General features: G+C 44.2%; 1 protein-coding gene across 1 annotated transcript in view; it reads left to right on the top strand.

The window, feature by feature from the left end:
- aqr (aquarius intron-binding spliceosomal factor) overlaps window positions 1-27,407 on the top strand; it is a 60,729-nt gene that overhangs the window by 10,813 nt on the left and 22,509 nt on the right. The window contains exons 15-27 of the mRNA XM_014193836.2: window positions 739-859; window positions 1,323-1,464; window positions 1,973-2,151; window positions 7,113-7,280; window positions 14,326-14,495; window positions 15,048-15,289; window positions 15,409-15,555; window positions 16,390-16,459; window positions 17,841-17,951; window positions 19,309-19,418; window positions 23,076-23,211; window positions 24,673-24,882; window positions 27,206-27,343. Of these exons, the coding sequence (XP_014049311.2) occupies window positions 739-859; window positions 1,323-1,464; window positions 1,973-2,151; window positions 7,113-7,280; window positions 14,326-14,495; window positions 15,048-15,289; window positions 15,409-15,555; window positions 16,390-16,459; window positions 17,841-17,951; window positions 19,309-19,418; window positions 23,076-23,211; window positions 24,673-24,882; window positions 27,206-27,343 (1,944 nt within the window). The remainder of the gene's footprint in view (window positions 1-738; window positions 860-1,322; window positions 1,465-1,972; window positions 2,152-7,112; window positions 7,281-14,325; window positions 14,496-15,047; window positions 15,290-15,408; window positions 15,556-16,389; window positions 16,460-17,840; window positions 17,952-19,308; window positions 19,419-23,075; window positions 23,212-24,672; window positions 24,883-27,205; window positions 27,344-27,407) is intronic.

Here is a 27,407-nt window from a genome sequence, read left to right as displayed (position 1 = left end):
GAGTTAGGCTCTGTTCAGCCTCTAGCTATCACTGTTCTGATGGTTATTTCATTTCCCCAAGACATTAACCAACCACTCTTGAATTCTGAACAGAATATTGTTTTTCCTTTAATGTGGACTGAATTCCGAGGGGAAGTTGGGAACTTGAGTTTTCCTGGATTGCAGTGAATTTGATCCAACATTATGATATTTCTTAGTTTTTTTGCATAGTTTTAAAATTGTCAGAGGTATTTGAACTGAACGTTACTCTCCATTGGGGCATAGGGTCTAGAGCTCTATGGACCTCTCTGCCAGTCCCTGATGGACATGAGTATGACGAAACCCTGGGTTGGATAGTGCCTGGCAGAGAACACAGCAGTGTAACAGGATTAGCGTAGCATGGCGGTTATTGACTGACTGATCACATATGGGAACACAGGGATTATATAGGCTTCTGCATCTTGTTTGGAACACAACCATAATTTAGGCCACAACATTAAGGCCCCTGACCTAAAACACATGAATGAATGAGGGGTTTGTCATGACAGGCGGACGGTGACTGGTGTGACGCAATACGTCTGACCCGATTTTAATTTGACCAAACATTGTTTTTAATACCGCTGTCTGATCTAGTGAGTGAAGGGGAGGATATGTGTTGCAAGGGCAGTCAGTGCCAGAGTACACCAATGGCTCATTCATCCAATTTCTTTCTCTCTCTGTCTTTCATGTCTCTCTCTTCCTTCTCGCACATTCTTCCAGGTGTCTCGTCATGAGAGGAGAATCTCCCAGATTGAGCAACTTAATCAAATGCCTCTTTATCCAACGGAGAAGATTATCTGGGATGAGAACATCGTCCCCACTGAGTACTATTCTGGCGAAGGTCCGTGTCTTTCTACGGTATCTCCTCGCAAACTCATCACACACACACACTGCTGTTATCCCACACCTCAGGGGCACCTGAGCTGGCATCCTCTTAATGGGCAATCCTCTTTAGGCTGGCTGGAGCACCTTCACCAGCTAAGATGCCTACACCCCTAAGCCATTGAAATCCATGAGCCTATCGACATTTTATAAGGCTGTTTTAGCCTGCCAGGAGATTAAAGGTGTAAAACTAGCTGTATAGTCGACTTTTAGCTAAGGGATTGTCCCTGTCAAGTGGGTCCAGAATTGTTCCTGGTCAGGGAAAACACAGGGCCCTATTTATGTTACTCTGAAATAGATGTGTAGGTAATAGGTCTATACCAATGACGTGCATCCAATTCTGAGCATTTGTTCCCAAATCTGTTTCATCTTTGCGTGTGTGTGTGTGTGTGTGTGTGTGTGTGTGTGTGTGTGTTTTCCAGGTTGTCTGGCTCTGCCGAAGCTGAACCTGCAGTTCCTGACCCTCCATGACTACCTGCTGAGAAACTTCAACTTGTTCCGTCTGGAGTCCACCTACGAGATCAGACAGGACGTGGAGGACGTGGTGACTCGCATGAAACCATGGTGAGCAGAGAAACACACACACACACACCAAGCACCAAACTGATGGTAAAATAAGGTTGCCACATTTCTGTTTCTTTCAAATGTATAATTTTCTATCACTCATATTATAATACATTTTATTACATTCAGGAAGTCAGTATGGTGGTGTTTAGGGGCTGACCTGTTGTCTTGTCTTCCTATAGGCAGTCAGAGTATGGTGGTGTTTAGGGGCTGACCTGTTGTCTTGTCTTCCTATAGGCAGTCAGAGTATGGTGGTGTTTAGGGGCTGACCTGTTGTCTTGTCTTCCTATAGGCAGTCAGAGTATGGTGGTGTTTAGGGGCTGACCTGTTGTCTTGTCTTCCTATAGGCAGTCAGTATGGTGGTGTTTAGGGGCTGATCTGTTGTCTTGTCTTCCTATAGGCAGTCAGAGTATGGTGGTGTTTAGGGGCTGACCTGTTGTCTTGTCTTCCTATAGGCAGTCAGTATGGTGGTGTTTAGGGGCTGACCTGTTGTCTTGTCTTCCTATAGGCAGTCAGAGTATGGTGGTGTGGTGTTTGGGGGCTGGGCCAGGATGGCTCAGACCATCACAGCCTTCTCCATTGTGGAGGTGGCCAAGCCCAACATCGGCGAGAACTGGCCCGCCCGCGTCCGAGCGGACATCACTGTCAATCTCAACGTTCGAGACCACATCAAACACGAGTGGGAAGGTACATGGCTCTCTTCTCCTACCTCTCCTTTCTCTATCCCCTGCTCTCTCGTTCTCCCCCTCTTTTCTTCCTTTCAGCATTCCATCTATACCAGGTATTCCCAAACTGGGGTATGCGCAATGCTGTCGGGGGATAGAGAAAAAATCATTTCCAAACAGCCCATTTATATTTTCCAACGGGGCTATACATTTGGGTGAGGTTTTTATCCTCGCCTGAGTAGCCTCGTTTCACTGCCAAAAATAAAATTAAACCATCTAGTGTTCAGTGAAATAACAACACAATGTCAAATACAGGTAGCCTAGTCAAATAATTAACATCCAATCACATTAACCGTTACTCTCCCGCGAGAATTCCACTAACGGTCCGTATGTAGCCAAACGTAGCTGCTGCTAATTCTGTTTGCTCTAAAATGGATAAATAGGTTGTTTTTTTTTAAGGCCCACGTCCATAGAGACACCAGCAGTACGACACCTGCACCTGTCGACAACACAAGTTGTTCTGCTTTCACGAGCACATCCAATGCTAGCATCAGTAATTCTACATTTGTTGTTAGCCCAGCTGGCATGGACACTGACAGTTGTGAATCTGATGTAGCCGAAGAGCTACTGCCCCCTGACCCGGGAAAGCACCGAACAACAGACAGGGACGTTGGACCATCGAAGAGGCGCAAATATGATAACTGCATTGATTTGGTCTTCACTTATATTGGGAGTAGGGCCTTAACTCAACCACAGTATGTTATACAGTTGAAGTTTACATACTCTTAGGTTGGAGTCATTAAAACTCGTTTTTCAACCACTCCACAAATTCCTTGTTAACAAACTATAGTTTTGGAAAGTCAGTTAGAACATCTACTTTGCGCATGACACAAGTCATTTTTCCAACAATTGTTTACAGACAGATTACTTCACTTATAATTAACTAAATCACAATTCCAGTGGGTCAGAAGTTTACATGCACTAAGTTGACTGTGCCTTTAAACAGCTTGGAAAATTACAGAAAATGTCATGGCTTTAGAAGCTTCTGATTGGCTAATTGACATCATTTGAGTCCATTGGAGGTGTACCTGTGGATGTATTTCAAGGCCTAACTTCAAACTCAGTGCCTCTTTGCTTGACATCATGGGAAAATCAAAAGAAATCAGCCAAGACCTCAGAAAATAAATTGTAGACCTCCACAAGTCTGGTTCATCCTTGGGAGCAATTTCCAAACGCCTGAAGGTACCACGTTCATCTGTACAAACAATAGTATGCAAGTATAAACAACATGGGACCACACAGCCGTCATAATGCTCAGGAAGGAGATGCATTCTGTCTCCTAGAGATGAAGGTACTTTTGTGCAAAAAGTGCAAATCAATCCCAGAACAACAGCAAAGGACCTTGTGAAGATGCTGGAGGAAATGGGTACAAAAGTATCTATATCCACAGTAAAACGAGTCCTATATCGACATAACCTGAAAGGCCACTCATCAAGGAAGAAGCCACTGCTCCAAAACCGCCATAAAAAAAAAAAAAAAGCCAGACAAAGATTGTACTTTTTGGAGAAATGTCCTCTGGTCTGATGAAACAAAAATGGAACTGCTTGGCCACATGACCATCGTTTATGTTTGGAGGAAAAAGGGGGAGGCTTGCAAGCCGAAGAACACCATCCCAACCGTGAAGCACGGGGGTGGCAGCATTACGTTGTGGGAGTGCTTTGCTGCAGGAGGGACTGGTGCACTTCACAAAATGGATGGCATCGTGAGGTAGGAAAGTTATGTGGATATATTGAAGCAACATCTCAAGACATCAGTCAGGAAATTAAAGCTTGGTTGAAATGGGTCTTCCAAATGGACAATAACCCCAAGCATATTTCCAAAGTTGTGGCAAAATGGCTTAAGGACAACAAAGTCAAGGTATTGGAGTGGCCATCACAAAGCCCTGACCTCAATCCTATAGAACATTTGTGGGCAGAACTAAAAAAGCATGTGCGAGCAAGGAGACCTACAAACCTGACTCAGTTACACCAGCTCTGTCAGGAGGAATGGGCCAAAATTCACCCAACTTATTGTGGGAAGCTTGTGGAAATCTATCCAAAATGTTTGACCCAAGTTAAACAATTTAAAGGCAATGCTACCAAATACTAATTGAGTGTATGTAAACTTCTGACCCACTGGGAATGTGATGAAATAAATAAATTATTCTCTATTATTCTGACATTTCACATTCTTAAAATAAAGTGGTGATCCTAACTGACCTAAGACAGGGAATTTTTAGTACGATTAAATGTCAGGAATTGTGAAAAACTGAGTTTAACTGTATTTGGCTAAGGTGTATGTAAACTTCTGACTTCAACTGTATGTCCAAAAGTACACTTGCGCAGGAATTAAGACTTTTGAGTAGTAAGACGTATAAAAGCAACAAATACCAGTAATAAGAAGGGCCTTGAAGAGTCTTATGTGGTGAGCTACCACGTGTCTAGGACAGGAAAGCCCCATACTATTGTGGAGAACTTAATTCTTCCTGCTGCTGCGAATGTGGCTGGGACAATGCTGGGGGAAAAAGCCAAAAAACTAAACAGACAATGCTTTCATCAGACAACACTGTTTCACGCCGCGTCAGTGACATGGCAGGAGATGTTTTGATACAATTACTGCTTCGCATACAAGCCATTGAATTCTATGCGTTACAGCTGGATGAGTCAACAGACGTGGCGGGCCTGGCACAGCTGCTGGTATATGTCCGTTATGTTTATGGGGGGTCAATTAAGGAAGACATCCTCTTCTGTAAACCAAGACAGGAGAGGATATTTTTATAGTACTGGACAGCTTTGTGACATCAAATGGACTTTGGTGGTCAAGATGTGTTGGTATCTTTACTGATGGCGCAAAAGCCATGACAGTGAGACATTGTGGAGTGGTAACGCGCATGCAAGCGGTTGCTCCCGACGCCACTTGGGTACACTGCAGCATCCACCGATAGAGACTCTTGCTGCCAAGGGAATGCCTGACAGCTTGAAAGATGTTTTGGACACAACAGTGAAAATGGTTAACTTTGTTAAAACAAGGCCCCTGAATTCTTGTGTATTTTCTGCACTATGCAATGATATGGGCAGCGACCATGTAACACTTTTACAACATATGCTGGTTATCAAGGGGCAAAGTATTGACACTTTTGTTTATTAATTGAGAGACGAGCTTAAAGTTTTCTTTACTGACCATTTTCACTTGTCTGACCGCTTGCATGATGACGAGTTTCTCACACGACGGGCCTATCTGGGTGATGTTTTTTCTCGTCTGAATGATCTGAATCTAGGATTACATGGACTCTCCAACTATATTCAATGTGCGGGACAAAATTGAGGCTAAGATTAAGAAGTTGGAGCTCTTCTCTGTCTGCATTAACAAGGACAACACACAGGTCTTTCCATCATTGTATGATTTTTTTTTGTGAGGAAATAAATTCAAGCTACCGGACAATGTCAAATGTGATATAGCGAAGCATCTGAGTAAGTTGGGTGCACAATTTACGCCCATACTTCCCCGCAACGGATGACACAAACAACCGGATTTGTTATCCCTTTCATGCCCTGCCTCCAGTCTACTTACTGATATCTGAAGAAAGCCTGATGGAAATTGCAACAAGCGGTTCTGTGTGAATTTAATTTTAATCAGACGCCACTGCCAGATTTCTGGATTGGGCTGCGCTCAGAGTATCCTGCCTTGGCAAATCGCGCTGTTAAGACACTGATGCCCTTTGCAAACACATACCTATGTGAGAGTGGATTCTCGGCCCTCACTAGCATGAAAACAAAATAGACACAGACTGTGTGGAAAATGATTTAAGACTGAGATTCTCTCCAATACAACCCAACACTGCAGAGGTATGTGCATCCTTTCAAGCACACCCTTCTCATTAACCTGTGGTGAGTTATTCACAATTTGATGAACAAATAAGGTTTTATATGTAAGATGGTTAAATAAAGAGCAAAATTATTATTTGTGCCCTGGTCCTATAAGAGCTCTTTGTCACAACCCGGCTCGTGAGAAGTGACAAACTCACACTCATTCTTATGTTTAATAAATGTATCGTTTAGTGTGTGTGGCAGGCTTACAACGATGGCAAAAAACAACACTAGCGCTGACCCTAGTGCTAGAGGGGGTACGCAGCTGGAGGTTGAATGTTTGAAGGTGTACAGGACTATAAAAAGTTTAGGAACCACTGCTCTATGCCATCTATTTTTCTGTCTCCTATCTTTTATACTCCTTTTCTCACCGACTGTCTCCCTCCCTCTATCTTTCTATGGATCCCACTTCAACATCTCAGTAATGAAGCCTTTAATGTCCTCCATATAGTATTTTCATCCAGACCTCTATATCAGTCCTGCTGTACCTTGACCTGTGACCTCCTCTAGGCTTGTCTGCATGTAAGCATGTTTCTTACCAGCCCTGACCACTTGGCTTCAGTGTTCTATTTCCTTATCTTCTTCCCCCAACGGGTGCAGCAGGGCTACTGTAGATAATGTTAACAGGGTGGTGTTGGCCTCCCTGGTATTGTGATGGAAACCAGTAAGACTAGCTCTTAGCGTCGGTTAATGGGGATCCTAATTAATCAAATCAAGATTCATTGTTTTACCATGAACACATCAAACCATATGACATTGCTGACTGTAGCTAGCACGAGAGGTTGTTCTGTCAAATAGGAATGTTTTTGAAGGATGAAATGTATGATGTGGAAATTGTGCTGGTCAATTTAGTGAATTGATTCATTTAAAATCAATCTGTAGTTTTATTAAAGGGTCTCTGCTCTCCACCCACACCTAGCAAACCTCAGCGTGCAGGAGGATGGCTCAATGTCATCTCAATATCCCCCTCTCCTCCTCCCCCTTGTATAATTACAACTTCATGTTTTAAAGATCAGCCGAGCGCTGACGGGGCGTTCTCCCTCTCCTCTCCCTTTTTTTCTTTTTTCACCTTTCCCAGGGCTGCGTAAGCACGACGTTTGCTTTCTGGTCACGGTGCGGCCCAACCTGCCCTACGGCACGCGCTTTGACCGCCGCCAGCCCTTTGTGGAGCAGACAGGCCTGGCTTACGTGAGGGGCTGCGAGGTGCAGGGCATGCTGGACGACAAAGGCCGTGTCATCGAGGAAGGTAGGCTGGCGCGCGCACACACAGATGTGCATACATGCACTTCCCACCACCACAGGCACACGCATCCTGCCCATACACACTCACACATACTCATGTCACACGCCCTTCCCATCATCCTCCTCCGACCCCCTAACTTCCAGCCCATGAAGTCTAGTGGGGTTGTCATGGTGACACTCAACCAGAGAACTGACCTGTTCGCATTAACATTCCATTAACCTTAGGGCAACCCATCGTACCTGAACGCTTCTCAATGTTTTATTTATTCCATTTTATTAATATAGAATGGGACATTTTATACAGTGCTTTGGGAAAGTATTCAGTCCCCTTCACTTTTTCCACATCTTGTTACGTTACAGCCTTATTCTAAAATTGATTAAATTAAGTTTTCCTCATCATTCTACACACAATACACCATAAGGATAAAGCAAAAACAGTTTTTTTTTTTTTAGTTTGTGCAAATTTATAAAAACAGAAATACCATACTTGTGTAAATATTTGGTCTCTTTGCTATGAGACTTGAAATTTCCATCGATCATACATGATGTTTCTACAACTTGATTGGAGTCCACCTGGGGTAAATTCAATTGATTGGACATGATTGAGAAAGGCACACACCTGTCTATATAAGGTCCCACAGTTGACAGTGCATGTCAGAGAAAAAACCAAACCAAAGGAATTTTCCCAAGAGCTCCGAGACAGGATTGTGTCGAGGCACAGATCTGTGGAAGGGTACCAAAACAATTCTGCAGCATTGAAGTTCCCCAAGAACACAGTGGCCTCCATCATTCTTAAATGGGAGAAGTTTGGAACCGCCAAGATTCTTCCTAGAGCTGGCCACCCGGTCAAACTGAGCAATCGGGGGAGAAGGGCCTTGGACTGGAAGGTGACTAAGAACCCTGTGGCAACTCTGACAGAGTTCCTCTGTGGAGATGGGGGATCCTTCCAGAAGGGTAACAATCTCTGCAGCACTCCACCAATCAGGCTTTTATGGTAGTGGCCAGACGGAAGCCACTCCTCAGTAAAAGAAACATGACAGCCTGCTTGGAGTTTGCCAAAAGGCACCTAAAGACTCTTAGACCATGAGAAACAATATTCTCTGGTCCGATGAAACCAAGATTGAACTCTTTGGCCTGAATGCCAAGCGTCACATCTGGAGGAAACCTGGCACCATCCCTACAGTGAAGCATGGTGGTGGCAGCATCATGATGTGGGGATGTTTTTCAGCGGCAGGGACTGGTAGACTAGTCAGGATCGAGGGAAAGATACACGGAGCAAAGAGCAGAGATCCTTTATGAAAACCTGCTCCAGAGTGCTTAGGACCTGAGACTGGGGCGAAGGTTCACCTTTCCTACAGGACAACTACCCTAAGCACACAGCCAAGACAACGCAGGAACAAGTCGGGACACGTCTCTGAATGTCCTTGAGTGGCCCAGCCACAGCCCGGACTTGAACCCGATCAAACATCTCTGGAGAGACCTGAAAATAGCTGTGCAGCGACGCTCCACATCCAACCTGACAGCGCTTGAGAGGATCTGCAGAGAAGAATGGGAGAAACTCCCCAAATACAGGTGTGCCAAGCTTGTAGCGTCATACCCAAGAAGATTTGAGGCTGTAATTGCTGCCGAAGGTGCTTCAACAAAGTACTGAGCAAAGGGTCTGAATACTTACGTAAAATGTGATATTTCAGTAAATATATTTTATTTGCCAAAATGTCAATCTGTTTTTTTTGCCTTTTCATTATGGGGTGTTGTGTGTAGATTGAGGGGGGGGTCTGAATACTTGCACTGTATGACAGGCTTTTCTAGACTCCCAACATGACATCCATAGTCTCAGATCCATCCTATTGAAGCTGTGACTGGGCCTGCCATGGCTTTTCTTTCCGCTAAATGTTTGGCTATGAAAAGAGACATTCAGGCATATTACCCTGATCGAAGGTCAGTTTTGCATTACCCCTCCTAATGATTAAGGTTATGATTGGGGAAGTGTACGCTGATCCTAGGGCTTAGCCTACTACAGGCAACTTCTACCTAGAGCCTTCCTCTTCCACCAGCAGCGTTCAGAGCGGGCTATTGGAGTGTATAATGTCAGGTTAACCTCCAGAAATGTTATCCTAAGTGTTCGTCCTTTCCCGTCTGAACATGTGTCCGTGCACCTCTACCAAAGCACTATGTACCTTCTTCGCTCCTCTCCATGTTCCCACTGTATTAAAAATGCAGAGAGAGGTGCTAACTGGGCTGGTGTATCTATGTAACGAGCCTAGCGCTGTTTAAACTTTCAGATGCCCACAGGGCCCAGCCAGGGACAGACATGACACCTATCACTGGGCACTTTGTGAAAAGTGGCGCTATCATTTCTATTTATTTATTTATTTATCCTCCATTTATTCAGCAACCCAATAGAGATTTAAAAGCTTTTATAGAAGCTTTTTTGCCTGGTCTACATTGCCATAAGCTGTAAAAGTCAGCAAAGCTGGAAATAGCTCAAAGATACAAACGCCTAAATCTGAGTTTGGCTACTTTTCTCTACTGGCTGCCTGCCTGCCTAGCTCTTCAGACACCAATCTCCAGCTGTCCTCAGCCCTTTATTTCAGTGTGTAAGTGTCCTCCTTCCAGCCACTCGTTCGTCAATCGCACCACACTACTTTTAGTAGAGGGGATTTAAAGGAAATGCATGGGATGGGGCCACCGGCTTGAGTTTCACTACCAGGGCTCTGGACTATGGCACCACCAATACTCCCATTTAAATGTTTGTGAAAGGTGAGACACACACACACACACACACACACACACAGGCACGTCAGTGGCTCCCCATGGGAATAAGTCTAAAGCCTCTAGCCTGTGTGTGTGAGAGACATGAGAATGTAATGTGTGTCGGTGCTGAGGTGGGAGATGAGTGGCATGAGAATGTAATGTGGGGGTGGATAGTGAGGTGGGAGATTAGTGGCCTGGACTAGGATTTGAAAGCTTAGCTCTCTTGGGGACCAGGGAAGATGCCCTGGTATTCATGAAATGGTAGGCAGATGATGACCCCTAAAATGTATTTTTGGGGGTCTGGCCAGTGTAACTAATGCTTCTCTGATTTCAAGATCTTTCATCTTTCTCTCTCATCTCTCTCGCTGTGTGTCCTTGTGTTGTTACATAAGTGATGAACATGGCCAGGCTCATATACCACCGCCGTACATCATTAGACATGTATTGGCTAATAGACTGTTTGAGAATTAATTGGGTTATCAGTAAACCTCCAAATGCAATTTTGGGGTTAGTTGAGTTGCATGCAACGATGTATATAAAAACCCTGGATTGCTGATGCTATGTATTGGCTAGTGAGAGGCTTTGAAGCCACCGATCGGCCATATTGGCACTCCCCAGAAGGAGCAGTCCTCCATAGGAATGAATGCTATTCTACAGTATTTAAATTTAATGTTTCAAGGACAAAATTATATGTATTTAATTGTTTTTGTTTTAGTGGGGACAGTAACATTAGAATGTTATGTAAAACTATACTTTAAGGACAATGTTTTCATGCTTTTTTTTATGTTTAGCTCACATAATATACAGTTGAAGTCGGAAGTTTACATACACTTAGGCTGGTGTCATTTAAAACTCATTTTTCAACCACTCCACAAATTTGTTGTTAAAACCTCTTACATCTAGACGTTCCGCTAGCGGAACACCTGCTCCAATATCCAATGATGGGCGTGGCGCGAAATACAAATTCCTCTAAAATCCGAAAACATCCATTTTTCAAACATATGACTATTTCACAGCATTTTAAAGACAAGACTCTCGTTAATCTAACCAAACTGTCCGATTTCAAAAAGGCTTTACAGAAAAAGCAAAACATTAGATTATGTCAGCAGAGTACCCAGCCAGAAATAATCAGACACCCATTTTTCAAGCTAGCATATAATGTCACAAAAACCCAGAAGACAGCTAAATGCAGCACTAACCTTTGATGATCTTCATCAGATGACACACCTAGGACATTATGTTATACAATACGTGCATGTTTTGTTCAATCAAGTTCATATTTATATCAAAAAACAGCTTTTTACATTAGCATGTGACGTTCAGAACTAGCATACCCCCCGCAAACTTCCGGGGAATTTACTAACAATTTACTAAATTACTCACGATAAACGTTCACAAAAAGCATAACAATTATTTTAAGAATTATAGATACAGAACTCCTCTATGCACTCGATATGTCCGATTTTAAAATAGCTTTTTGGTGAAAGCACATTTTGCAATACTCTAAGTACATAGCCCAGCCATCACGGGCTAGCTATTTAGACACCCGGCAAGTTTAGCCTTCACCAAAATCAGATTTACTATTACAAAAGTTTGATTACCTTTTGTTGTCTTCGTCAGAATGCACTCCCAGGACTGCTACTTCAATAACAAATGTTGGTTTGGTCCAAAATAATCCATCGTTATATCCGAATAGTGGCGTTTTGTTCGTGCGTTCCAGAAACTATCCGAAATGGTAAATCAGGGTCGCGCGCATGGCGCATTTCGTGACAAAAAAATTGTAAATATTCCATTACCGTACTTCGAAGCATGTCAACCGCTGTTTAAAATCAATTTTTATGCAATTTATCTCGTAAAAAAGCGATAATATTCCAACCGGGAATCTCCTTTTCGGCAAACAGAGGAAAAAACACAAAGACGGGGGCGGCCAGTGCACGCGCCTAAGCCCACAGTCCCTTGATCGGCCACTTGAGAAAGGCGATAATGTGTTTCAGCCTGGGGCTGGAATGACGACAGAAGTTCAAGAAATGGTCAGACAGGGTACTTCCTGTACAGAATCTTCTCACGTTTTGGCCTGCCAAATGAGTTCTGTTATACTCAGACACCATTCAAACAGTTTTAGAAACTTTGGAGTGTTTTCTATCCAAAGCTAATAATTATATGCAAATTCTAGTTTCTGGGCAGGACTAATAATCAGATTAAATCGGGTACGTTTTTTATCCAGCCGTGAAAATACTGCCCCCTAGCCACAACAGGTTAACAAACTATAGTTTTGGCAAGTCGGTTAGGACATCTACTTTGTGCATGACACAAGTCATTTTTCCAACAATTGTTTACAAATTATTTCACTTATAATTCACTGTATCACAATTCCAGTGGGTCAGAAGTTTACATACACTAAGTTGACTGTGCCTTTAAACAGCTTGGAAAATTCCAGAAAATGATCTCATGGCTTTAGGTGCTTCTGATAGGCTAATTGACATCATTTGAGTCAATTGGAGGTGTACCTGTGGATGTATTTCAAGGCCACCTTCAAACTCAGTGCCTCTTTGCTTGACATCATGGGAAAATCAAAAGATATCTGCCAAGACCTCAGAAAATAAATTGTAGACCTCCACAAGTCTGGTTCATCCTTGGGAGCAATTTCCAAACGCCTGAAGGTACCACGTTCATCTGTACAAACAATAGTATGCAAGTATAAACACCATGGGACCACGCAGCCGTCATACCGTTCACTAAGGAGAAGCGTTCTGTCTCTAAGAGATGAATGTACTTTGGTGCGAAAAGTGCAAATCAATCCCAGAACAACAGCAAAGGATCTTGTGAAGATGCTGGAGGAAACGGGTACAAAAGTATCTATATCCACTGTAAAACGAGTCCTATATCAACATAGACATGAAAGGCCGCTCAGCAAGGAAGAAGCCACTGCTCCAAAACCGCCATAATAAAGCCAGACTTCGGTTTGCAACTCCACATGGGGACAAAGATCGTACTTTTTTGAGAAATGTCCTCTGGTCTGATGAAACAAAAACAGAACTGTTTGTCCATAATGACCATCCTTATGTTTGGAGGAAGAAGGGGGAGGCTTGCAAGCCAAAGAACACCATCCCAACCCTGAAGCACGGGGGTGACAGCATCGTGTTGTGAGGGTGCTTTGCTGCAGGAGGGACTGGTGCGCTTCACAAAATAGATGGCATCATGATAAAAGAAAATGTACATGGATATATTGAAGCAACATCTCAAGACATCAGTCAGGAAGTTAAAGCTTGGTCACAAATGGGTCTTCCAAATGAACATTGACACCAAGCATACTTCCAAAGTTGTGGCAAAATGGCTTAAGGACAACAAAGTCAAGGTATTGGAGTGGCCATCACAAAGCCCTGACCTCAATCCTATAGAAAGTCTGTGGGCAGAATTGAAAAAGCGCGTGCAAGCAAGGAGGCCTACAAACCTGACTCAATTACACCAGCTCTGTCAGTAGGAATGGGGCAAAATTCACCCAACTTATTGTGGGAAGCTTGTGGAAGGCTACTCGAAACGTTTGACCCAAGTTAAACAATTTAAAGGCAATGCTACCAAATAGTAATTGAGTGTATGTAAACTTCTGACCCACTGGGAATGTGATGGAAAAAAAAAAAAAACCTGAAATAAATCATTCTCCCTACTATTATTCTGACATTTCACATTCTTAAAATAAAGTGGTGATCCTAACTGACCTAAGACAGGACATTTTTACTAGGATTAAAGGTCAGTAATTGTGAAAAACTGAGTTTTTAAATGTATTTGGCTAAGGTGTATGTAAACTTCCGACTTCAACTGTATTTTTAAAGTATGCACTAGGTGTCTGTAATAGAATAAACATGGTAAAAATGTATGTGGACATTAAATGCATTTCTATAGCTTCCAAAATTGTTTTTTACAACGGTGGGGAAGTACCAAGATGGTGTGGTGGCTTCAAAACAGCACCCCCTGTCAGTCATCGTGTGTGTGTGTGTGTGTGTGTGTGTGTGTGTACAGTATATAAATCAATGGTTGCATGTCACAAGATCACATACCAGTTTCTGCCTTGCATGCCTGTTTTTTTTTCTTCTCTCAAGTGAATTAATACTAAAAACTAACTTTTTAAATATTAAACCGTTTACAATCCTATCATATATTCTATTTAAATATGTTCTTTCTATTATCCTATTCCTGCTGGAAATGCACAGGTAAACGTTTTACCTTTGTGCAAATACGTATTAATTAAATCTTGACCATAATGTACTACAATGTGTTGTCCCTATTCTATTCCCCAGGCCCTGACCCCAAGCCCAAACTGAGAGGAGACACCAGGACGTTCAGAGTGTGGCTGGACCCTAACCAGTACCAGCAGGATATGACCAGCAGTATTCAGAACACCACTGAGGACCCCTACGAGTCCTTCAACATCATCATGAGACGCAAGCCCAAAGAGAACAACTTCAAGGTGAGTGGGGGGGTACTGTATTACTGCTCATTACACATGACCCAGACCACCTTTGTTATTTAAACTCCCTCTCTCAATATCCCTCCCTCCCCTCCATCCCTTCTTTACTTTTTTCAAACTACCTCTCACCTGCCATCTATCCATTTATTGCTTCCTCTCTCTTTCCCTTCCCATCATCCCTCCCTTTATTTGATCATCGCCACCAGGCCTTGATCTCTTCTTCTCCACCCCACCCCTGGGTGATCAATCACTCAGACTGGTGCGGCTGGGTCCTGGAGCTGGAAGCCTGAGGGTGATCCAGGATTACCTCCAGTTCAAGGCCTCTGATTCCCCCCCCCCACTGACCCCAGACAGAGGCCCTCGAGGGCCCCCCTCCCCCTCATCTCTTGTTGTCCATCTCTGGAGGAATTCCTGTAGTATGATGCACATTCTGTTAAATCAGGTTGCACTACTGGAGGAGGCTGCTGCTGGCAGAGAAGGCCAAGAGAGCCAGGAGTTATCTTGGCAATTCAAATGTAGCCGTTAACTATCTTGGTGTGTTTTCTCCCCCAGGCTGTCCTGGAGACGATCAGGAACCTGATGAACACTGAGTGTGTGGTCCCAGAATGGCTCCATGACATCATCCTGGGCTATGGTGACCCGGGCTCCGCCCACTACTCCAAGATGCCCAATCAGATCTCCTCCCTGGACTTCAATGACACCTTCCTGTCGATCGACCACCTGAGGTCCTGTTTCCCTGGTTACACTGTCAAGGTCACCGAGGACAACCCTGAGTTGCAGATACCCCCTTTCAGGTCAGAGGTCAAGGGTCAGATGGAGTAGGGTTGGGGTCATTGTCTTCCTGGGCTGTTGTCTTTTTGATGTGGTCCAACCTCAACATATCTTTGAACCTTCTGCTCTTTCCCCACCCTAGAATCAAGTTCCCTGTGCAGAACACGGTAGACAAAGGCAAGAAGAGGAAGGCAGACTCCGAGGAGAAAATAGAGGAAGAAAAAACTCTTATAGTGGAGCCTCACGTCACGCCCAACAGGGGACCCTACCCCTACAACCAGCCCAAACGGTGAGGGTCGAAGGTTAAAGTTCAGGTTCCCAGGTCAACCAAAAGAGTTCAGGAGTCCCTGCAGGGTTGGCACCGCACAGAGGTCAAGTCCTTGTCCTCTCTCTAGCCAGTCAAGTCTCATCTTGCTCCACTATGTCCACAGGGCTCCTAAATAAAGCACCCACCTTTTTGTTTAGCCTATGCTCAGGGCCTGCGTGTTTCCACCCCTAATGTGCCTGCCTGCTCCAAATTTAGCTTCCCCCAAAGGCCTGACTAGTTTATGCTTGAGGGCGCTTACTGAGCAAACCTTTCCCCCTAGAGCAAAAACAACCCCTGCTCTGTAAAATGCAACGCTCTAAAATGTTTACATTTCTGTCAGGGACGTTTTATAGTGATTCCTATTTATTCGGGTTGGTGTGTTTTGATTTGCTATGTTAGCGTGAGTTCTGGGGATTTGCGCTGTTGGCTGTGTAGTGTTTTGGTGGTTCTGTTTGGTGAGGTAATTTCCTGACATTTTAGCCCTGTAGCGAACTAGATCAAAACAAACTGTCAAATTCGGTTGTTGATGTCTTAATTATATCAATCTTAATCATAACTGAGCAGAAATTAATTGGCTTGTTAGTTAATGAAATTATCATTCATCTGATCTGATGGTAACTTTGCTTCTTCAGTTGCACATTGATATTCAAATCCTGTTAGTCACAGAAGCTCCTCTGGGTCCCTTGACTGAAACGTCTTTCATGAGGGTTTCAAACACTTCATCACAGAGCTTGTTGAAAACAGCTTTCGTTTAGCTTCTCTGAACATTTTCCTTAAAACCTTCTAACCATGAGTTCTAACTTTGTGTTTGAACAGAAATACCATCCAGTTTACACCAACTCAGGTTGAGGCCATCCGCGCTGGGATGCAGCCTGGACTGACCATGGTAAGAACATTTTACGGACTTAAGTATACCTCGTCTGCTACCTTTTTACACAAATCCGATAAACTGACCTCATACTGTTCATAGGAATCATTGATATTGCTTTTCATACTTTAATATATTTTCAAGATGAAACATCTTGTAGGAATTGACTCCTATCTGGCCACTTGAATAAACCAAGGCAATGGACAGACGGCATTAAAAGTTTGAGCAACAATTGAAGTCTCCCGGCCATTGGCTTGTGAGTTAAACTGCCTTTCAATCACTCATAGCCCAGGGTGTGATGTTGGCTACTTCAGCAGGCCGGCCATACCAGTGAGCTGTGATATGACAGGTGTAATATTGGCCCTGTCTGCTTGAAGAGCTGAGGATTTGTGACCACTCTTCCTGACGCAGGGAACTCCCCAGCCACTAGTAAATAAGGTGCAGATCAGTCACACCTTGCCAGTGAAATACTTCCCTGAATGCCCATCCGCTAAATGATCTTAAATGGTGCCGATGAAGAACACACACACACACACACTACCGCCTTGCTTTGATGAAGCTCATTCCTGGCGTGGTGATTGGTAGCTGGCTGAGTGGGCAGTCTGAGTAAATATGGCAGTCGTAAAACAACTCTGCACAGACACACACACCGTTCACTGGCATGTCGCGACAATCGTTAGCAGCCAAGACAGCCTCCCAGTCCCATGCTTTTCCGATCATCTGTTGGATCAGTGTAGGAGCCACTTTTAACCCTGGTTTAAAGTTTTTACTTTGTTTTGGGGTGTCCAGTCCGTAAAGTGGACTGGCTTTTATGCGAGTGCCTTAACACTTACCTGTGGTAAGACAGTGGCTAAATGTTTTTATGAATATACTGTCAAGTAAACTCCATTCCCAGTTGTCGCCTCGGCTAGTCTGTGAGCACCTTTCGTCCTGGGAAAGCCCTGATGGAAATGGAATAGTTTGTTTATGATCCTTTCCAACTGGTGTCGTGGTGTTTGTTTGAGGACGGTGATGGTTCTAGACTCGAGGATCTCTAAAACCTTAACTAGATACAAAGAAGGTCAAGGAGCCGATGGAAAGAGCTTCTTCTCTGTAGTTTTATTTGTCTTCTCTCTCTGTGTTTCTGTGTCCTTGCCTGTGAGTGCAGGGAGGATGACCTTGCATGCCAAGCACTTCTCACCTCAGCCCTACTCTCACACACCGGTCCTGTCTGATCCGCTGAGGGGGAAACTGTGTGTGTGTTCTGACAGGCACAGGGCCGCCTTGTCAGAACCACTGGGCTCTCTGATGGCAGAGGCATTTTCTGTTAGCTAACCACCCTTCTCCTTTTTCTCCTCCGTGCACTTTCTCTCGCTGCCTCATGTTCTCTCTCTATCCCTCCTCCCTCACTCTCCGTTAGGTTGTGGGTCCTCCAGGTACAGGAAAGACCGATGTGGCCGTCCAGATCATCTCCAACCTCTACCACAACTTCCCTGAGCAGAGAACCCTCATAGTCACACACTCCAACCAGGTAGGAAATGCCTCTAAAATGACTCAGTGCATTCGGAAAGTATTCAGGCCCCTTGACGTTTTCCACATTTTATGTTACAGCCTTATTCTAAAATGTATTAAATAAGAAAGTCATCAGTCTACACACTACCCCATAATGACAAAGCGAAAACAGGTTTCTCTGGTCTGATGAAACCAAGATTGAACTCTTTGGCCTGAATGACAAGCGTCATGTCTGGAGGAAACCTAGCACCATCCCTATGGTGAAGCATGGTGGTGGTAGCATCATGCTGTGGGGATGCATTTCAGCGGCAGGGACTGGGAGACTGGGAGGGAGGATCGGGAAAATAACCGGAGCAAAGTACAGAGAGATCCTTGAAGAACTGCTCCAGAGCGCTCAGGACCTGAGACTGTTGCGAAGGTTCACCTTCCAGCAGGAACGACTTTAAGCGCACAGCCAAGACAACGCAGGGGTGGCTTCGGGACAAGTGTCAATGTCCTTGAGTTGCCCAGCCAGAGCCCAGACTTGAACCCGATCAAACAGCTCTGGAGAGACCTGAAAAGAACTGTGCAGTGACACTCCCATTCCAACCTGACAGAGCTTGAGAGGATCTGCAGAGAAGAATGGGAGAAACTCCCCAAATACAGGTCGGCCAAGCGTGTAGCATCATACGCGAGAAGACTCAAGGCTGTAATCGCTGCCAAAGGTGCTTCAACAAAGTACTCAGTAAAGGGTCTGAATATTATGTAAATGTGACTATTTCTGTTTTATATTTTTAATAAATGTGCTCAATTTCATAACCTGTTTTTGCTTTGTCATTATGGGATATTGGGTGTAGATTGATGGGGGGGGGCTCCTTAATCAATTTTGGAATAAGGCTGTAACGTAACAAATTGGAAAAAGTGAAGGGGACTGAATACTTTCTGAATGCACTGTGTACCATCATTTATAGGCATGTAGCAGAAGCTTTTATCCAAAGCAACATATGGATAACACACAGGCCCCTATATTCATAGATATGGCCCATATAGTCACACGTATTGCATGTTGGAACCTTTTTATAAAAAGGTTCTTCACCTCTTGACTGATCATATTTTAGGAAGCAAAGTTGCTGCAGGAGGAATTCACCAATCCTCCCCAAAATGGTGCCATTAATCACTGAGAAATCCCAAACTAATGTCACGGAGGAAAAATTAAAAATCTCCCCTGTGCCCCAGTCTCCTCGCCTCAGTATTTAATCAAAAAGCCTTGTCCCCTTTCTGTTCACCCTGCAACAGTGTGTGTGTGTGTGTGTGTGTGTGTGTGTGTGTGTGTGTGTGTGTGTGTGTGTGTGTGTGCGCGTGCGCAGGCATTCACCTCTGTTCTGTGTGTGTTCCAGGCTCTGAACCAGCTGTTTGAGAAGATCATGGCTCTGGACATAGACGAGCGTCACCTCCTGCGTATGGGCCACGGAGAGGAGGCACTGGAAACTGAGAAGGACTTCAGTAGGTGAGAGAATGCCACATGTGGTGTTACAACACACACACACACACACACACGTCTCTCCCTCCCCCTCTCACATGCCCAACTACACACACATTCCTTACTGACCTCACACACACAACTCTACACATGCATACATCTATCTGAGCACACAACCAGCTCCACACATGCAGTACACATACATGCAGTACAACAACATACAGTGACAGGTATAGCCAGCTGGTCCCTCTCATAATTAGTCCAAGTCAGACAGAGCCACTCGATACCCCCCATACACTCCAGCCTGGTCATGGTTTTATCTTAATTAGGGCCTACTGCGCTCACGCATGCTCGCTGTCTCCCCTATTTCCATCAACCATTCCATCCTGATTAGTGCTCTCAACATTTGAGCCTTGTACAGTGTCTCACTGGCCCATTTGGGACTCATTTGGCATGAAAAGTGTTTTTAGAGTTTTATTTGGAGGACCGATTTGGCTACCAAAACTGGTTGGGTCTTCTTCAAGACCTTACTAGGCTGTGGATTTGAGGCCTCGGTGGTCCCTTGTTGTTGCAGACCCCTGGTGCATGCACACAGATGCCGGGAGCAGATTGTCTCACCGGTAGGAAACACGCTAGAATTCTCAGGGCAGCCGCGGTAGTTCACCCACCCACGCAATTGGGGGAATTCTTTCTGTTGCTATGTGTCTCTGTCTCATTCAATGCCTTGAGGTACTGTGACTCAGAGACCTAACCACACAGACATTGACTAGCGGGAGAGAGATGGGGAAGCCAGCAAACTGAAACCATTTACAGCAGACCTGAGACTGAGTGGGGGAGGGAGGAAGAGCGGAAGGGAGAGACCCAAAACCTTTACATAACCATTTTTTCCCCATCCACCTTTACATGAAGCACCTAAAAAGTATTGTTTATTATTCAGTCTGCTTTAAAGACCAAAATAGGGATGTTGGTCTAAAATAGTTCCAACCTAATTTAATATTAAGTGCTCGTGCAGCGTCCATTTTGACTAGCTTTGATCTTGCTGTCAGACGGACTAACTAGTTAATTGAGACCAAGTATAAACCTCCGTGAGGATGAATAGCCTCGAGCCTTGTATCAGAGCAGGAGCCTAATGGAGTCTGTCTATTAGACTACTACATCTTTAGCCAATGGAAACTATGTGTGCTCAAAGAATGTCAGTGGAAGCCACAACAAATAGGTCTAGTGATACAAAATATACATGGATCAGATCAGTTGTGTTGATTACATAGGCAGACATTGCTCTAAACCTAGAGATTCTGGCCTTACCTAGTCTTGGCTCACTAAAGCCTTAGGCCGGGATTCAATCCGATCGCGGGTCAAAGGCATTGCAGCTTTTAACGGCAATGATTCCGCATTCGCAAAGATCCCATTTACAGTAAACGCTGCGTATGTCGGCTCTATCGGAAAAGCCGCAATGCCTATAACCCGAGATCGTATTGAATCGCGACCTTAGCATTAGGAGTTCATGCACGATCCTCTTCTGTTTTAAAACTGAATGGTTTTCTCCTGTTTCCTGCCAACTGAACACAGCTCCTTGTTGCGTAGAGCAGAGATGAGGAGTGGATGTGACGGCCCTCTCTCTGGAGGAGCACCATTGCATTATGCAGATCAGCTAAAGCTAGCTACAGCACCAGGACGAGAGGCAGATTAAGCTGCTGCTAAGAACATGCACACTGACTCCACATTCACTCCTTCCTTCCGGTCCAATGACGAGGAAGGAGTAAGCTGGGGACACTAATTAACACTACTGTATGGGAGGAACAATGAACAGGCATAGAGGCCTTCTCTGTTCTCACTGCTCAACCAATGGTAGTTTACAGTGACATTAATATACAGTACTTTGCCTTTTAATCAAAAATGTCAAATGCTATAAATACACCGTTTCCCTTCTCTCAGTTAAGTGAAGTTTTAATGAGATTGAAATACTGGTTGGTCAGAGAACACGGGTGTAAGTTGAAAGCTCTTCGTGACTAAATGGGTCAGTTTGTGTGTTCTCGCTTTCTCAGTCTCTCCTGGGATGGTAGAGCAGAAGGCTGCTTTTGTGAGGAGGGAAACAAGGTCGCCACTTTTTTTTAAATGTTATCGTCAGCCGGTGTAATTCTGTTTGAATCCTCTGCTGTGAAGCTTAGTGGGATATCTATTTATAGGTCCCTACCTCAACTCTCTCTCACAGCACTGTGTCTGGGTGACCTCTGACATGGCATGTCCCAGTGCCACGTACTAATACAAATTGGCTTTCTGGTTTGTTGTGGCGGGACACCTAACTAGACAAGATGACAAGTTTTTACTGTGATTTTAGTCTTTTCCGTTTGTTCAAAATCTTTTTTTATTTATTTTTTATTTATTCAATAGTAGTCAATTGTGGTAAATAATATATGTGATCAGTGGTACACATTATTAGTGACAAAGGAAATTTGGTCCATCTAGCTATTTTGTGCATTTATTTCCCATCGCCTCAGCAACCAACACTTTAATACCCAGCGTTGAGTAGGGGTGTAAAGTACTTAAGTATTTTTGGTACCTGTACTTTACTATTTATATTTTTGACTAATTTTACTTGACTACATTCCTGAAGAAATATTGTACTTTTTACAGTATTTTCCCTGACAATCAGTACTTGTTACATTTGAATGCTTAGCAGGACAGGAAAATGTGTCAAATTCATACACTTGTCAAGAGAACACGTGGTCGTCCCTACTGCCTCTGGCGGACTCTAAACACATTCATCTTTTGTAAATAATGTCTAAGTGTTGGAGTGCGCCCCTGGCTATCCATACAGTTTAAAAACAAGAAAATGGTGCCGTCTGCTTTGCCCCTTTACCCCTACCTACATGTACATATTACCTGAATTACCTAGACTAACCTGTTCCCCAGCACATTGACTCGGTATCTGTATATACTGTAGCCTCGTTGTTATTTTATTGTTACTTTAGTTTATTTAGTAAATATTTTCTTAACCACGTTGGTTAAGGGTTTGAAAGTAAGTAGTTCACGGTAAGGTCTGCACCTGTTTTAGGCGGTGCATGTGACAAATACATTTTGATTTGATTACATTTATATAAGGATTTTTAAAGCATTTTTACTTTTGAGGCTTAAGTATATTTGAGCAATTACATTTACTTTTGATACTTAATTATATTTAAAACCAAATACTTTTATACTGAATTATTTTACTGGCTGACTTTCACTTTTACTTGAGTAACTTTCTATTAAGGCATCTATACTTTTACTGAAGTATGACAATTGGGTACTTTTTCCACCACTGCCATTGAGTTAGCGTTCGTATACTTTTGATTATCCACTTGAAGCCTGCTGCCTTGTTGCTTACAGCTGATTCTCACGTGTAGGATGAACATTTTAGAGGTTTAAAACGCTATCCCTAGGCTATGATGTCACAGGTTTAGGCTTCAGATCTCCTCAAAACATGAACATTTCCCCTCAGAATTGTGTGATATGACCCTCAGCTATTGAAGGGCAGGCAATGTGTAAGGGAGGTTGGGACTGTTATCAGCACTATGATTTTCCATCTCGAGGTAAAAAAAAAAAACATAAAAAAAAAAAAATACGCTAGTAAGTCCCAATAACGTAACAGGGTTGAGGTTGTCCTAGAATGAAAAGACTGATGTAATGTGGAATGTTGTTCAGGTATGGGCGTGTGAACTACGTGCTGGCCAGGAGGCTGGAGCTGCTCAGAGAGGTGGGTCGTCTGCAGGAGAGTCTGGATGTCCCCGGAGACGTGTCCTACACCTGTGAGACCGCAGGACACTTCTACCTCTACCAGGTCAGTACAGGAGGATGTGTGGGTTCTGGGTGCAGGCGTATATGGATGTGAACGTGTGTGTGTGTGTGCCACTTTCCAGTACAGGGAGGACACATGCATTTCCAGATGAATCAATAATTCTTTATATCCCCACCTGCAAAAATGGAGAATAAAATGCATCTCTAAAATCAACGTTCAAGGGGATAAAGTCTGCTTATCCGTGTTGCGCTTTCCACATCCCAGTTCAGTAAGTGTCAGTATCTAGTTTCCTTTCACTTCATATCTGCCTTCGACAGAGAATACCACAATATTATACCAACCCCTCAGTTATTATACTCGATCCTCCGTTTATTTCTGTCACCTAAATACTGCATACTGGCTCCAGGAGGCATCAGCAGAACAGCCCAGAATAGACAACAGAGCCTTTTTAAACAAAAGAGAAGACAACCCAAGGCAACTGTCAACTTAAGAAGACCTGAGATGGCTCATACGATAGCCCATATCAATAATCAAGAAGAGTTCTCACTGAGGAGGCATGCTGTCAGTAAGATGAAACTAGGAGCACGGGAGGCTGGTGAGGGGAGGCAGAGGAGTGAGGGAGACAGTGGTTTAATAGCAGATTCCACAGTCATTGTGTCAGGCTCAGTATTGTAGTGGGGGTTATGGAACCTATGGTCTATGCCAGACCCCTCACTCAACACATTGAAATCCTCCATGCCAGTAAGGGGTCTCCCCTCTTCTCTGATTCCTATTGTCATCAAGCTTTTTATAGTCTTTGAACAGACGCAAGCAGAACAGACACCAGCTATCTACACGACTTCACGGACAACTCATCAAAATATCTCCCATAACATTGTCATAAAGGTTTCTAAATGGTTACACATCTCTGTGTATAGGCCAGGGCACTCCTGTCAGATGAAGAGTGTCCTCTGTTCCCTCTCATCTGCCCTGTCACCTTACCACTCAGAGACCTTGTAAGGGATTGGACATCAGGCAGTAATGAGCATGAGGAGATGGTCCTGATGTAGAATATCAGGGGTGGATAATGGTCTCTGTTAATCGTTATGGCCTATTAAAGCAGATGGCCAAGCGACAGCCCCATTTGGAATACTGATTCAATTGAAAGTTGTTCATTTCCCTAAGGCTGTGTTTGTTTTCCTTTGTTTGAAAGTATCACTATATATCACGGTTCCACACGTTCTCGTGACACTCAAGGGGAAAATAGAATTCATATTTTATTCTGTTCTTTTCCCATTTATATTCTTACTATAAAATGTGTGTTTGCGTCCATGTCTATGACTGCGTGCCTTTTTTGTATGTGATGCAACGAGCGTGTTTGTATGAAGAAGCAGGCGTGCTCTGTGAATGGGACTCAACTGTGTGTATCTGTATGAGTGAGAATGCATGTGTGCGGCATTCCAAAAAGGAGCAAGACCTGTAACATCCAGGAGGGGGGGTCTGTCTGGTGTCCTCCCGCTGTAGGTGATGTCTCGCTGGGAAGAGTACATGAGCAAGGTCCGTTCGAAGCAGGGCTGTCCGGTGGAGGCCGAGGCCGTGGCAGCACAGTTCCCCTTCCATAAGTATTTCTCAAACGCCCCCCAGCCTGTGTTCTACGGTCGCTCCTACGAAGAAGACATGGACATCGCAGAGGGCTGCTACCGACACATCAAGAAGATCTTTACCCAGCTGGAGGTAGGGCAGGCCACACACACACACACACGCATCACGTAGAGGCGCACACACACACGTCACATGTTTATCTAGATGAAGGCACATGCTCAACACGCCAAGAAGCTCCTCACTGTCAGAGGTCAACATGTCACACTCACAACCTCTTGAACACACACATCTTCACCCCAGTCAGTGGTAAGTGTGTTTCTCTCTCACACACACACACCATGTCAGCAGATTGGCTGTTCCTCATGGGTCATTAGCCAGCTGTGTGTGTTGTGGGCAGGTGGGAGCTGGAACACTGAACACATGATTGTGTTTACCCCACTGGCTCCATAACAGGTCCGATTCTGATCCCCTCTCTCTATGGACGTCCTACTCTTTGCGGAAGTAGCTTTGCAGGCACAGTTGCATCGCATTGAATCAGATTTCAACAGCTGTTTCTGTTGTGATATTAGGAGTTTGTAATATGATGCGGTTGGATAGATGGCGCAATTCTTTTCTTTTCCATTTTCACCACCATCTTTATCTCCACGTAACTCTCTCTCTCGGCCTCCCTTTTTCTCCCTCCTATCCCTTTCCTCTCCCTCTCCTCCCTCTCTCTGTGTGAGTGTGTTGTGTGAGACATGGGTTGGCATTACATGACATGTGGCAGTGCATGTCTCCCCAGATGAAGCTGGGAGATTACAGGCCCCTGCATTCACTCTGCATTCCCTACACACTCACACACACACACACACACACACACACACCTCAGATACAGCCCCTCCTGGTTGCGCCCAGTCTTTATATAGAGATAACAATAACGTTAGAGATTTATGGGAGCAACGTTGAAGGCCTCACAGAAGCAATAAAGAAGTTATTCACTGGAGGTAATATCCTAACATGTATGTGTGGCCTTGATTTTTCTATAGCATCCCTCGTATCACTGGCCCCATCACATCAGACAGGAGAACCTCACTATGTTCACTCAGCCTGGCCTTAGCCTCGCCCATGATGCTGCTGTGATATCAGTCTGTCTCCCCACCTAGATGTTACAATCTCCCTCTACAATCACAGGAGAATGAAAGTGCTCTGTTGCCTGGCTGCCTACCAGGAGTGTTTTAAAGATGTTTGTGTATTATGAGGTGCCAACACACACACACACACACACACACAACCGGAACACAGTGTACAGAGATGTCTACCGCTTGGATTTCTCTACATCCAGCCTCACGCTATTTATCCTTTTTCTTTTCTTTTTCCTATATTTTTCTTCCTCTCCTTTCAGTCCGCGAAGCCTCCCAGGGAGGTAGGAAGAAAGACGGCTTAATTTCACCCTTCAACCGCTGAGGAACCACGGGGGGGATAAAAATAGCCCTCATTAATATTACATGTTTTGGTCGCGTTTAATATTATTGTAAAAATAGGAACTTATCAAATATTTATCTCTCCCAGTTCCCTCTGAGGCTCCACCTCCCTCAGCCCTCCTCACCCCCCAAGCCCCTTGACCGCAAATGTGGCCGTCTCAAAATAACCACACTAGCCTACTAGCCCACTCTCATCCCCAGCAGTATAGAGCTATGATGTCTCTGCCTGGTCTCTCTCAATTTAAGCGACTCTCTTTCGGTCCCTTTTAGGAAAACACCCCCAGTCTTGCTTTTCCCATTCAGAAGAGCCCTGTAATGGAATCTGTTGTGAAGTGCTGGGCTGCTCACTAAGCTTCTATTGAACACTAACCCATATCCTTTAAATGCTCACCCTGCCTGCTCCTGAGGATAGAAAGGACTGACAAGTAGATTGCTGAAAATGAGGATATCCGGTCTTGAGATCTCAAGGATTTCCTAAAAGCATAGCAAGGTCACGTGCAATTACTGTCTTACATTTCATTCCTTGTTTTGGTATTTTTTTCAATGGAATCTCTAAGAATCCTGTTTTTAGGTAATGGAATGTGAATTTTTGTTTTTATATTTAAAAAAATGTACGGCCTTGCATGACCTCCCTGTTGTAGATGACAGCATTTGACATATATCTGGACACACAATTGATTATGGTCCCCTATTTTGGCACCAAAGCAAAGTATTTTTTTCCGACATAGATGTATTGTGTTTATTTAGAGCATTGAGTCAGATCACATCCCCGTGGATGGAGGTTTAAGTGTTATATTACCCTTCACTTTTTTTTACATCCAAGGATAATTGTATTCCATTGTGTCATCTTATGATAAACATCTGCTCACTGTGGTGCAGCGCTTTGAACCAGTCATCACAACCTGACAATGCGGGCGATTTAACCTTTAACCCTAACCCCAGCCCTCTGAACCACCTTCTTACTAGTGGTGTGTGTGTGTGTGTGTGTCCATCAGGAGTTCCGGGCCTTTGAGCTGCTGAGGAGCGGACTGGACCGTTCCAAGTACCTGCTGGTAAAGGAGGCAAAGATCATCGCTATGACCTGCACCCACGCTGCCCTCAAACGCCATGACCTGGTAGAGCTGGGCTTCAAGGTCAGACACACACACACACACACACACACACACACACACACACACCCTACGATCACACACACAA

The sequence above is a fragment of the Salmo salar genome, chromosome ssa01, assembly GCF_905237065.1.
Source record: "Salmo salar chromosome ssa01, Ssal_v3.1, whole genome shotgun sequence".
Lineage (NCBI taxonomy): Eukaryota > Metazoa > Chordata > Actinopteri > Salmoniformes > Salmonidae > Salmo > Salmo salar.
Note: the sequence above shows the minus strand (reverse complement) of the source record. Positions and strands in the feature narration are given on the sequence as shown.